The 13,392-nt window shown below is 45.3% G+C and overlaps 1 protein-coding gene across 1 annotated transcript; it reads left to right on the plus strand.

The window, feature by feature from the left end:
* Positions 1-14: 14 nt before the first annotated feature.
* On the plus strand, positions 15-12,029 carry BAG1 (BAG cochaperone 1). The gene is made up of 8 exons (XM_064490857.1): positions 15-18; positions 164-832; positions 2,190-2,318; positions 3,617-3,699; positions 5,375-5,488; positions 8,262-8,369; positions 9,197-9,259; positions 9,779-12,029. Exons 1-8 carry the CDS (start codon positions 15-17, stop codon positions 9,866-9,868), a joined length of 1,260 nt encoding a protein of 419 aa, XP_064346927.1. The 3' UTR covers positions 9,869-12,029.
* Positions 12,030-13,392: the final 1,363 nt, after the last annotated feature.

The following is a 13,392-nucleotide window of genomic DNA, read 5'->3' on the forward strand; positions in this document are numbered from 1 at the left end:
CGTGCGCAAGCGCAATGTGCCCATTGGCGTTTCCCGATCCCTTTTCCGGATTTTCAGCTGGGTCTTCCGGGGAAGGAGAGCTCTAGGAGCTTGGAGGTGGGGACAGGGAGGATTAGCAGGGGGCGTGGCCTAGGTGGCGAGCGTAGGCGTGGCCTCGGGTGAGTGGGTGGGGCCTGGGGCGGCTTTAGCGGAATAGAGCCCAGCTGCAGCGGGGCTGCTCCCAGGGGCGGGGCCGGTAGGCCCGGGTTGGGCGAGGAAGTAGCCGGGCGGGGTTGCAGGGCACCGTGCTCAGCTCCCACCGCTGGGCGGGCAACAAGCGCGGGTCTGGCGGAGCGCGGCGGCGCGCGGAGAACGCGGGGCGACCGGGAGCGGCCGGGCCCTCGGCGGCGCGCCACTCGGCCGGGCCGGGAGCCGCGCCAGTCGGTGCCTCCAGCCGAGCGCGGTCCGCCTTCCTCGCAGCGATCAGCCGTCCGGAGTGTGACCGGCGGGCATGCTGGACCCACCAGGGGCGCCGCCGCCGGCGCTCGCAGGCCGCGGGTGAAGAAGAAAGCGCGGCCTCGCTTGGCCCGGAGCGAAGAGGTGACCCGGAGCGAAGAGGTGACCCGGAGCGAAGAGGTGGCCCGGAGCGAAGAGGTGACCCGAAACGAAGAGGTGGTCCGAAGCGAAGAGGTGGTCCGAAGCGAAGAGGTGACCCGAAACGAAGAGGTGGTCCGAAGCGAAGAGGTGGTCCGAAGCGAAGAGGTGGCCCGAAGCGAAGAGGTTGCCCGAAACGAAGAGGTGGCTCAGAGCGAGGAAATGGCGACAGCAGGGCTCAGCGTGACCGTCACCCACAGTGAGCAGGGGCTGCCGGGTGGGCTCCGTGCCGGGCTACGAAAGTCTGGGTTTGGACACGTGCCCCGAAGCGTGTATCCTTGTGTTTATCTGGCGTCCAGAAGCATGGGACCTTGTTTGTATCCGTGAGGCCGGCTTTTGTACGGGTCTTTTTAGCACACCTTTCCATGTGGCTGGTGTATTTTGACTCAAGCCATTTGGTAGATCCACGTGTCCGTGCTTCACGTCGTGTTCTTGGTTGTATGTGTTAGTGTGTGCCTGCGCAGTTATTGTGGGTCTTTTGCCAGGCTTGTGTTTGACCATGTTGTGTATGATTGCTGTGTGTCTGGACGTGTGTGCAGGAGTCTCAACTCCTATCTGATTTTTGAATGAGCCGTGGTTCCAAGCATACATTCAGGGCACTCTTTGGGTCTGCCTACTGTTAGAGTTGACACAGATCTAAACAAAGACAGTTCTCCAGAGAGCTGTGTCCGTGAAGTTTCCTCAGGACCAACTAGGGGAGACTCCAGGGCCTCAAAATCTAGGATTCTAGATTCTGCAGTTTTGAGTGACCTTGGGATGTCTTCTTTCCAGGCAGCTTGTTTCTTCTATGTGAAGTAGAGTTGGTAACACCTGTCCTGCTGACTTCATGTGGCTATTGAGCAGGCTCAAGCCTTGGCATAATGCACTGGACACACGTTATCTCCTTACTGTCAACATACCTGGAAAAGAATCGACACACCTGCCCTAAAAAGAAAATTTCTGCTATTGGAGTTCTTTCACTCATTTGTCTGTTTACTGGGCACCAACCAAGTATGTGCCCAGGTGTGCCCAGTGGGAGAGGCCTGAGGGAAAAACAGTTCCTTGCCTATTACAGCAAAGGAGACAAAAATAGTTCCTTGCTCAGTACAGCACAGAGTAGAGGACATTCAGGCCCCAGGAGGCAGATGACTTTTGAAGAAAAGCATGGACTTTGGGATCACATAGATCTGAGGTCAAATTCTGACTTTGGAGTTGAGTCTCATGGGCTGGACCAGACTCACAGTTCGCTTTATGTGTGAAATGGGGGATAATAGGTAGTAACTACTTCATGAGGTTGTTCTGAGGATTAAATAAGATAATGCATGAAATGAGCCTTGTCAGCGCCTTATGCATGTTAAGTGATATTATTTAACGTTAGCTAATATCACTAATATTGCTAGTCACCATAATAAAGGAAATAGAAGTCCTTGAGCAGGTCACCAAAGGAAAGCTGGCCTGATTGGGGCACAGGCTGTTTGTAGTAGGTGGCATATGAACTGGGCCTTGAAGGTTGGATAAATAAAGTGTCAGCCTATATTGGTTTGAGTTTTCTTCATCCAACACTTTTCTCTCCCCAGGCAATGAGAAGCATGACCTTCATGTTATCCCACAAGAAGGCTGTAGTGAACCAGTTGTCCAAGACCTGGCCCAGGTTGTTGAAGAGGCCACAGGGGTCCCGCTGCCTTTTCAGAAACTCATATTTAAGGGTGGGCATTACTCTTCCAGCTTTGAGTTCTTATGGCTAAAGGGCCTATTTAAAACTGCTTAACCTTATCTAATGGTAACTCAGTTTTCATACTGGACAAATCTTATTTGCTTGTTATTTCATTTATTCTTTCAACAAATATTTATTGAGGACCTTCTAGGTACTAGGCACTTGCAAACATCTGGACAGGTATTAGAGTTGAAGTCACATGAGGGTGGCAGAAATCTTAACCATGAAGCACGTGGGCAGTCTTCCCTGGCTGAGTTAGATCCTCTTCCCATTGTATGTTCACACAGAGTTCCCTACCACTTCATAACTTGTACTGAAATTACTATTAAATAATTGTTTTCATAGTCACTGACCATCTGATTTCTCTGATAGAAAAACAAACTCCACGAGGGCAGAGATACTAGTGTGTACAATGCTCACCATAGTGCTGACACAGAGAAGGTGCTAAACCAACTTAGCAGGGCCCAGACGTGACAGGCCCAGCAGAGGATGCTGATTTCTGCCAGGACACACCCACTCCCATCCTGTTCTCTGTCTTCCCATTCCCACGGGAACCCATTGTTTTGGTATCTGTTGGAGCCAAATTTATCCCATTTGATGCCAGTCATAAAGAATTTAGTGATGGGAAGCATTTCTGTTTATATTTCATAGTGTAACTCTTTGTCTTTTCTTTTTCAAAACATTTCATTTCAGAATTGTAAAGGCAGTAGAAGTCCATGTTTCAAAATAGAGAAAAGCACAAAAAAGGGGATGTTCTGGATAAAACCCCTCATAACAATTCAGTCTATTTCTGCCCAGCCTTTTTTTTATTTATCTTGGTACCCCAAAGTGTGGGTTCTTATTTGTGGGTTTTTTTTTTAAGCTGACAAAACAAGGATCATATTGATTATAGAGTTTTTATAACTTTTTAAAAATAATACTGGGCCATCAACATTTATTGTGACACTGAGACATTGAAGTTTCCTAAAAAAATGAGCTTTAATGCCTACAAAGTCTTCTATTGTACTGATATATAGTTAACCAGTCCCCTATTCCTGAATTTTTGGCTCTTTTCAATTCTCACTATTATGAATAATACTTATTCTGTATAACGATTACTGGGCAGACACACGTCCAGTTATTTGTTATGCAAACATCTGAAATGAAGTTACTGGGTCAAGAAAACTTCTAAAAAGGTTATACCAATTTATCCTCTTCTCATTAGTTGACACACTATTTCCTGCACTCCTGCAGAAATCTATTTTCACTGCCATGCAATTGTTATACTGTGGCATATCTTCTATTTTTCAGGAAAATCTCTGAAAGAAATGGAGACACCACTGTCAGCACTTGGAATACAAAATGGTTGCCGGGTCATGTTAATTGGAAAAAAGGTAAATTGCTTTTTCCACTAGGGTACCTCAGAATCAAATGACTAAGATCTGTTATGCATGTTTCTGTTTGGAAGGCAGAACTGGGGACCCAGATTTGGCTCTGGTGAAGTAGCGCTCTCCAAACAAATGGAGTCTCTGTTTGTTTAGTGCAGTTACCAGTTTTGTTTTCTCAGACCATCCAGCTCCTGTTGGTTAGAGCTTTCACTCTGGGAATTAGGAGTAATTATGCTGCCTCAATAACATGGCTTTTGTGTTGGTGGTGGAATCTCAGTCTGGATAAAAAAGTGCCTAAAGCAGTCTTTACTCACTTGGAGGGGGATTACAAAAGAGAGTTTTGTTAAAAGAAACTTGTAGATTTAAAAAATAAGTACTCTACAAATTTCAGAACCTCTCTTCCTTTAGCCATTCTTTCTCCTAAAATCTCCCACAGGGGTGAACCTTTTTTGACTGGAAAGGAAGGTTCAGACTAAAGAACTGAGGGAGAAAAAGAGCCAGTCAGTGAGGAAAGGGGGTGAGGACAGTACACCCTGGGCTGGATGAGAGAGGGCCATGGCCAGTCCCGCATTGTGACACAATGGAATTGTTGGTCATATGAAGTTCCCTTACTTCGAGTGAGGCGGCTGATTCAGAGTGGAGAGGGGGCAGAGATAGGCAAAGTGGAGGCAAAGAAAGTCTAGTCCAGACTTGGAACTGCCAGGAGACTGGCATTCAGGATTTGGCCACAAAGAAGAATGTGAACAATTTGGGATAGTATAAAAGCAGGAAGCTGCTGGCCACCAATTGCTCAGGTGAGAGAAAGGGAAATATTCTAGATTTCTTGCTCAAGGGTTGGGGAGAATGGTGATGGGCAATGAAGAGAACCCAAAGGTTGAGTTTGAAGAAGCTTTAGGACCCACAGTTAGAGCTGTCCTGGGGTGTGTGGAACCAAGTCTGCTTCAAGTCTCAGCTCTCCACCTTTTTGGGCTGTGTGACTTTAGGTTACTTTACAATAACCTCAATTTCATCATCTAAAAGGGTACCTCCTTCACTGGGTTTTGGTATGGATTAAGCAATTAAACAGGTAAAGTGCTAAGGATGATGCCTGGCATAGAGGGCAGGCTCAATAAAAGTGGTCATCATTGTCACCATTGTCATATTGAATGACAGTGCTCAGGAATTCCACTCAAAGGAAGAGTAGAATTCGACCTGTCTCACCATTCTGGACTCCTCATGGATGTTCACTGTAATTTATTCACCCTCCAGGCCTCAGTCTGAAGTCTGTTGATGATCAGCCCCCAGCTAAGGTTGAATCTGGCACGTGGATTGGCTTCATTCTCTGAACCAAGCTATCAGGGCCCTCGCCAGAATGTGTACCTAATACTTTCTCTCTAGTCTAGAGTCTCTAGATAGAAAATTTTAGTGTATAACCCTCCAGCTAGCTTTCCAAGAAGCAGCAGAGTTAAGACTATTTTTTTCTAGGTGAGTATTTTAGCCTACTTGTGGTCGGATTTTTTTTCCTGACAGGAGCTATGATTCTTTTATTTACTTATTTATATATTTATTTTATTTTTAATGAAGGGCCTGGGGATTGAACCCAGGACCTCATGCCTGCTAAGCATCCACTCTGCCACTTGAGCTATATCCTCCCCTCCATTCTTGGTGATTATTGACTTCATTTTATTCTTTAACATTTTAGAACAGTCCAGAGGAAGAAGCTGAACTAAAGAAGTTGAAAGATTTGGAGAAGTCTGTGGAGAAGATAGCTGACCAACTGGAAGAGTTGAATAAAGACCTTACTGGAATCCAGCAGGTAACTGTCTGTGGACTTAGACTTTCTACCTTCTCTGAGAACTCTGTGAGATACAAATGTGTGGTTACAAGGGCAGACTTTGTTGTTAGACTCCCTGGGTTCAGATCCTGGCTCTCCCCTTTCAATTACCCTGGGCAAGTTTGCCTTTGTCTCAGGTTCCTTATCTGTAAAAAGGGAGTAATGATGGCGCCTCCCTCTTAGGATTGTTGTGAGGATTAAATAACATAGTCTGAGCCTGACACATACTAAGTGCTTTGTGTTATCATCATTGGTGTTTCCAAACCCCAGTCAGTATTCATTTGTGCTCCTAGGAGAACACCTGCTATGTTAGGATTGTGTATTGTCTGAAATAGAGTAGGTAGCTTCCCTCAGTCCAGTCTGTTACAATGTATTTAGCAAGGCAAAGAACATTGTGTTGATTCATAGAAGGTCTAAGTTGAGTGTGGTCTTAGGGTTGGGAAGGGGGAGTGGTGTCATCCTACTCAATTCCTTACGGTATTAGAGGTGGAGTGCTGAAACCAAATAAAGATTAGGAACAGCCCCAAACCATGTTTACTTTTGATCCTTTTATTGTATTGTATTGTATTGTATTGTATTGTATTGTATTGTATTGTATTTTTTAATTAAGAAGTTGAATACTTTATTATTAAACTCTTTCTTTCCCTGCAAGGCTGTTGCTTCACTGTATAAAAATGCACCAGCAAACACAGTATACTGCAAAATTAAGATAGTATTTTTCTTCATCTGACCCTGTACAACTAACAAAAACATTTTTCTACTGCCAGTTATTTCCAATGGGAAGATCATTAAGTATTTTGACCCAAATCCAGGGATGGATGTAAGCAAGTTACAATATTATGTTAGGCTTAAGATAATGTTATACTTGAATTACATAATTTCTGTAACTAGTTTTACCACACGTAATTTCAGGAATTCTGAATATTACAACTAGCGCCTAACCCTGAAAATCATAGGGTGCTGTGAAAAAGATGCGTAGTGTTTATCTGAAGTCATTGGGAAGTTAAGGGGTATTTTCTTCTTAAAACATTGTTGCAAGTTTTTTTTGTTTTTGGGTTTTTTTTTTTGTTTTTGTTTTTGTTTTTGCTAAAAGTTGCTTTTTGAAACTCTTCTATCCACCTCTAATTTAAGACAACTATGCTAGATTAAGTTGTTTCAAACTAGTTTATTTAGGGGCTCCATTTTCACTCCTCCATAGATTTTATATGTTTCTCATATACTTCTTCACTCATTAGTTCATCTAGTTCTGAAGAGTTCCTGGGTGTCATTTTGATCAGTCAACCATCTTCATAACAAGATTTGTTGACAAGTCCTGGGTTTTCTGCTAGAGCTTCATTAATTTCAGTTACTTCCCCTGATGGAGGAGAATAGAGTTCACTAGCTGCTTTCACACTTTCCAAAGCACCAAAGTCCTCTCGTCTGTTCAATTTTGTCCCGAATTCAGGCAGACTACAGTAAACAACATCTCCCAAAGCTTCCTGTGCAGAATTGTTGATTCCTGCTGTTTCAACACCATTTTCTCTTGTTATCCGTTCACGTTTGCCTGTGAATTTATGCAGGGGTGCAGAGACCATGCTGTGGGTTTAGACTGCAGCCTGCACCCTCCACACCCTTGATCCCTTCATTTTATAACAATGGATGTATGTTTGTGTTTTAATTTCAAAAGTAATACATACTGATTGTATGTAACTTTTAAATATACATATGGGCGCTTTTAATATGGAAAATAAACATCACCCGTAAGGCCCTAACTCAAAGATAGCCATTACTAAAAACTGAAGTCTATCTTTCCATTTTAAGGAAAAAAAATTGGTATAGTGTTGTTAGGTGCACTTTAAAAATTGTTCTTTTATTGGTTTAAAAACATTTTCCTGTATCATTAAAAATGATCATACTTTTTTAAAACTTGCATAATATTTCATCATACATGACTGTATCATGGTTTACTAACCAGTTTTCTGTTGTTCATCACCTAATGTTATTTTACCATTAACACTTTGATCATTTTTGGACATAAATCTTTTCTAATTGTTTTGGTAGAATAACTTCTTCCAGTTGGAATTGCTGATTAATGTTTATTACATGTTGTCAAATCTGCATCTGTAGCTCTTGGCTTTGATAAATATCCTCAGAGATCCCTGTTATTCACCTGTTGTCACCAGCTAACTGGTCATTAGGCCAAGCAATGTGAATAAACAGCAAGACCATTTAATAAAAATTATATAAGTGCCAATTGTTAGCATACGTCTGTGTCAGGAATTATATTAAGATATGCATGTATTTCCCTTGATCCTCACAGTAACCCTCTCCCTCTATAGTGTGAGTATCATGAGCTCCATTTTAAAAATGAGGACATTGAGGCACAGGTAGGTTAAGTAACTTGCTCAAGATCAGAAGCCAGTACAGGGCAGTCAGAATTGAAGCCCAAGCTTATCAGACTCTAAACCTTGTGCTCTTAATGTCTGCATTTTATGTGCGGGTGTACTCTGGCGGGGGCTTCACCGGAGCCAGGCCTCCGGAGGCATTTGTAGCCCCAGTAGCCACGTGACATAGTGGCCTGCAGCCCATTACAGTGCTTGGGGTGGCCCAGGGCCAGCTTTTCTGTTTTTCCCAAGAGGTGAAGTTGTGGGCCTGAGGTCTGGACCAGCCTGTTGGGGACCATGGACTCAGGGAATGGCTGCTTCATCAGTGCCTTGGCTTGGAGTTTTCCATCAGCCTCAGGGAACCCTTGAGATAATGCATCATTCCTTTACAGGGTTTTCTGGCCAAGGATTTGCAAGCTGAAGCTCTCTGCAAACTGGATAGGAGAGTAAAGGTGACAATCGAGCAGTTTATGAAGATCTTAGAGGAGATTGACACACTAGTAAGTAAATATTCAGCTGGGAACTAGTTTCCTTTGACTATATTTCAGTCAGTTTTACTCTTTCAGTGTTGCTCTCTTACTGCCTGAGGATACCGAGCACCTGCTGTGTGCCAGACACTGCCAGGTCTTCAGTGAACACACAGAAAGATTAGATGGTTCCCAATTTTTCATGTCCCACCAACATAAGGTTTTTGTCATTTTTATTTATGCATGCTAACATCTAGTCATCATGAAGCTGGGACCAAATGGTCCATGGTCTCATGGTCAGAGAAACACATGGCTCCACTTTCCTGAAAATTCATGTGTCTGATACTCCGCTGAGCCCATTACCTACCTATACAGACAGAATTCAGTCGGACCCAGCTCTTGTGAGGCTATTGGGAATCACTGACTCCACATTCCCTCCAACAGATGACACAGTCGTGATATTTCTAGCCTGATGACTCGACCTTGAAGGTGAACTACTCTGCTTGGGATTCGAGGAGGAGGGTGAGGGAGGTTGTAAAGCAGCAGCAGAAGGTGCTTTCCTGCCACAGTGAGCTCATGGTCTAGCTAGGACATAGTATCCATGCACAGGAAACAGTGAAAGGACAAAGTCCATGTTACAGATCTGTGGCCCAGACATCGAGAACAAAGGGCGCTTTTATAGGAATGAGAGCCATGGGAAGGGCCGTGCAGGATACAGACCCAGGGAAGTGATTCCTGAAAATGCACATCTCATTCACATTGGTGACCTGTGGTCTGTTTGATGTACTATCGGTATTAGTGCTGTGTTCTTATGTCATTTTCACTGAAGATTATTTATGTGTCAACTTATTCTTCCATAGATTCTGCCAGAAAATTTCAAAGACAGTAGACTGAAAAGGAAAGGTTTGGTGAAAAGGATTCAGGTGAGTTGTGCGGAAGAACATCACAAAGTGTAATGTGTTGGTGTGTGTATCTGTTCAAAGTAGGGGAGAGTAGAATTGTGTGTGGTGTGGGCTTTTCTGGGTGGTGATTTCTCAGCATAAACCCAGAACATAAGCAAAGAGCTCCTTTTATATCCTGTAATTAAATTTGGGTTTAAACCAATTGGGAAGAAAGATCGCTGGAGAGCAGATAGGACTGACACGTGACACAATTCCATGTGGACAGGGCCCCCTGAAATCATGCAGTTGGAGTGGCAGGACTTCCTGTCCTCACCCCCCTTTGAGGATTGTTGGCCTAGAGCATCATCAGAAACCGTGGTCTTGTGCTTCCGTCTCCCTCCCCTCCTTGCTTTGGAACCTAGGCCGTCTCCATCCCTGCACGGCCTGTTTCAGCCATAATGAGCTCCCCAGAATGACTGGGCAAAGAGCGTTTTGAGGCTAGAATGGGCAGGGGTTGGCTTGCCTTCAGTGGGCCCTCACTGCCCTGCACTTGTCCTTCAGGCGTTCCTAGCTGAGTGTGACACAGTGGAGCAGAACATCTGCCAGGAGACGGAGCGACTGCAGTCCACAAACTTGGCCCTGGCCGACTGAGGTGAGGCAGAAAGATGCTACCCTGAAGAATGGCTCCACCAGCTCTGCCCTCTCTGGAACAGACGTTACCTGATTTCTCCAGGGCTACTGGGGACAAGTGGCCAACTGCCAGTTTCCCTTCCCTTACACCCGCTCTCAATGAACAAGTATTGTCTACGTGATCTTTAGCACTCCTGTCAGTTTCACACTCCGTCTCTGAGTGTCTGTGCTGCCCACAGCCCGTCTTGTCTGGAGAGGGCCTCACCTGCCCGAGTCTTCCCAGCTCTTTTGACCGTAAGTGCTTTCTTTGGGCTGGTGAGAGCTCTCGTTTGTCCTGGGGTAGTTCTGGGCGTATAGGCCGCTCTGGTCTTCAGTCGGATACGTGAGGCCTTTTTGTCCTTATGATCGTATAGTCCTCTCTTTCAAACCAGAATCACCAGGAGCCTTCATCTGGTTAGGAATGTTGGGAATGGCTCGGAACAGGTGTTTCGGCAGGCAGGCAGTCCAAGAATCTCTCTCTCCAAGTATCTCTTGTGACCTAATTCTGGATCAGCTGGCTGGGTTGTTGGTTCATAGACCCTGTCCTCACCTGCCAGTGACCCTGACCAGCCACAGGCTGTGACCAGCAAATGTCTAGAAGGTTAGAACCCAGAGATGACTAAGTCTCTGCTTGAAACCAGGTCAGAACCGTGGCTTAGGAGGGGGAGAGAAGGGAGACAGAGTGGGTAGAGCAGGAAGGTGGTGAGGGCAACCACAGACTTCTCAGGAGTTCCTTCAAAGGCATTTCTGTTAACCGTGCCCTTCTGAGGCCGTTTCTGTTTTGTGTCCTTTTTTCCCTTCATTATTATTTAAAAACAAATCAAAAAAACCTACCAGTTTATAGACACATCAGCAAGCAGAAAGGGTGTTTCAACTTTTTTTTTTGTCTTTTTGGTAGTTGAAGTGTAGAGAAGCAAAAGCCTTCTGAAGTTCTAGTCTAGTTCTGTTCAGTAATGTCACAAGTGGCCCTGCATGCTAGAACTCTTAAACGGGTCAGCTGCTGTAATGCCGTTTTTTTTGGACAGTGCCCAGGAGACAGACTCCCAGCAGGCCACTCTGAGGCCAACCTTATTTGGCAGAGAAGGAGTCAGTGAAGTCCTAGGAATTTAGGGCTGCGGGGGTGGGACTAGGACAGGTTGGTGGCAGGGGTGGACGAGTGACAGGCTGTGGGCCCCACCAGCCCACCCTGACTTTAGTGAGAGCAGTTCAGTATTTATCTGTTTCTGCGTAGTAGCTGGGTGGCCTTGGGCCACAGCAAGTTCCTGTGTGTCAGATACCATTCTCAGTTCTTTAGATGTATTTGTCATTTAGTCCTCACACAGTCTAGGAGGTAGACAGATCCTATCCCTGTTTTAGAGATGAGCTTTGGTAATTTGCTCAAGGTCATAGTTAGTGACAAAGCCAGGACACAAACTGGGCAGTTTAATTCAGAGCCCATATTCTAAACCTCTACCATTTTGCCTCCCAGCCAACATGGGGTTGCTCACACTCTCATCTCCTCCCTCCTTTTCCTTCTGTTTATCTCTCATGATGGTCTCCGCCCTCCCTCTCTGGCCCTCTCCAGTCCATTCTCCACAGAGCAGCCTGAGTGATCATGAGGTACGCATCTTATCATGTCAGTCCCCTGCTTAAAAACCTCAGCAGCTCCCATTTCTCTCGGGGTAAAGGCCAAGGTCCTTACCCTCCTCCCTTCTCATCTGGGGCCACTCTCCTGTTTGCTCTCTGCTGTCAGCCACTCTAGTCTGGTTCAGGTCCTCAGTTGCTCTGTGCCCTCTCCTGCTGTGGGGTCTTTGCACACGCTGTTCCTCTGCTTGGACAGCTCCTCAGCGTCCTTCCCCCTGCCCCTACCCCTTTCCTCGGTAACCGCTGTTCATCCTTCAGAACTTAAGTGTCTCCTCCCGGAGAAGCCTCACCCAGTGTCTGAGAACATATCAAGCCCCCAGGTGATATCCTCTCATAGCTTGCTGTAACTTTTCTTTAAGATGAAGAACATTTACCACGGTCTATGATTTATTTGTGGCATTATTTGATTAATATTTGCCTTTAATGTTAGACTGTAAGTTCCTTGGGTTAAGGAGCTTTGTGTATTTCAAACACATTGTCTGGTTTATAGTTGGTGCTTAATAAATATTTGAAGAATGAATGAATGTTGACTGCACACGTCAATAGTGAAATTTCCACAGCTGCACTCAACCACTGAAGCTCTGTCGGCACTGGAATTTATAACATCAGTAGCCATTGTCTTATTTAAGGGTGGAGAAAAGCTCCCTGAGGCCCGGGCTGCCCAGCAGATGAGCAGAGTGGTAACGTGCACATCCACAGGGCATCACTGCCTGGAAACAGGGAAAGAGCACTCCTTAGTTGCCCACTTCCCCAGGACATGATCCGTCCTGTCGCAGGGGAACAAATGCGGCTCTGATCCCACAAACATCCTTTAGCCTCGCAGAGCTGGAAGAATTCTCCCACTCACTGTCTGTTCAGTGAATTATCTCTACTTGTCCCTCAAGGCACAGCTTAAAGATTACCCTCTCTGGGAAGCCATTCATCATCTGGTAGTCAGGACTCTCAGTTGAAAATACCAAAAACTTATTCCAAAGAGATTGTCAAAATAGAAAATGTATTGATAGGATGTCAAGTTATCTCATGTAACTTTGCAAAGTTCAAGGGCAGCTGGGATTCAGGAACACAAATGCTGCCTGGAATCACTCCCCATATCTCTCTGCGTGCCAGCATCATTCAGTCGGTCCTGCCTCTTCCACAAAGTGAGAAACATGACTGACCGCTGTCCCCACTTGGCACATCTTAAGGCTTCGCTACCAGAGAGGAACTGCCTCCGTTTCCTTGTTTCCAATTTAGAAAATCTGGAGACGAATCTTTCGGTCAGCAATGTCCAGGGCGGCAGGGTCACATAGAATAAATAGGCCTTTCGGGGCCCACACTTAGGTTTCAGGGTGGTTCCAAGAGACAGTGGCCAGTTTCCACATCTCTAAAGTGGGGAACTGGGTATTTTTGTGTGGTGTCTGGCACATTGTTCAGACTGAACCTTTGTGATTCCTCATTGTAGGAGTGTTGGGTCGCTGAGGAGAAGCTTGGCTGAGCTCTGCCACTTGGGTGTAAAAGGGACTTCCCACTTGGGGCAGAGACTTAGATGTCACCAATATCCACTCTCTTTCTACACTAAGTGAACTCCTAATTTTCAGCTTGGCACATAACCAACCAGGTAAAAATTATTTCCCAGTCTCCTTTTACAAATGTAGCATGGCCAAGAGACTATATTTTAGCCAATGGGATGTAAACAGAGTGCATACATCTTATGGGAAGTATCTTCAGAGGAAGTAGAGTGCCCTTCTTAGCCACTTTCTGTGGGTTGGATATAGACATGATGGCTGGAGTTGGAGCAACTATCTTGGACACTGAGGTGGAAAATGATGAGGATGACAGAGTAACAATATAAAAGGAGCATGAAGTTAGTATACTACATAGGTCTGTGTGTGAGAGAAATTAAC

The sequence above is a fragment of the Camelus dromedarius genome, chromosome 10 (assembly GCF_036321535.1).
Source record: "Camelus dromedarius isolate mCamDro1 chromosome 10, mCamDro1.pat, whole genome shotgun sequence".
Lineage (NCBI taxonomy): Eukaryota > Metazoa > Chordata > Mammalia > Artiodactyla > Camelidae > Camelus > Camelus dromedarius.

Coding starts and splice junctions, on each gene's coding strand:
- BAG1 (XM_064490857.1), top strand. Junction 8,370..9,196: donor TAGAGGAGATTGACACACTA/GTAAGTAAATAT, acceptor ATTCTTCCATAG/ATTCTGCCAGAAAATTTCAA. Junction 9,260..9,778: donor GTTTGGTGAAAAGGATTCAG/GTGAGTTGTGCG, acceptor CTTGTCCTTCAG/GCGTTCCTAGCTGAGTGTGA.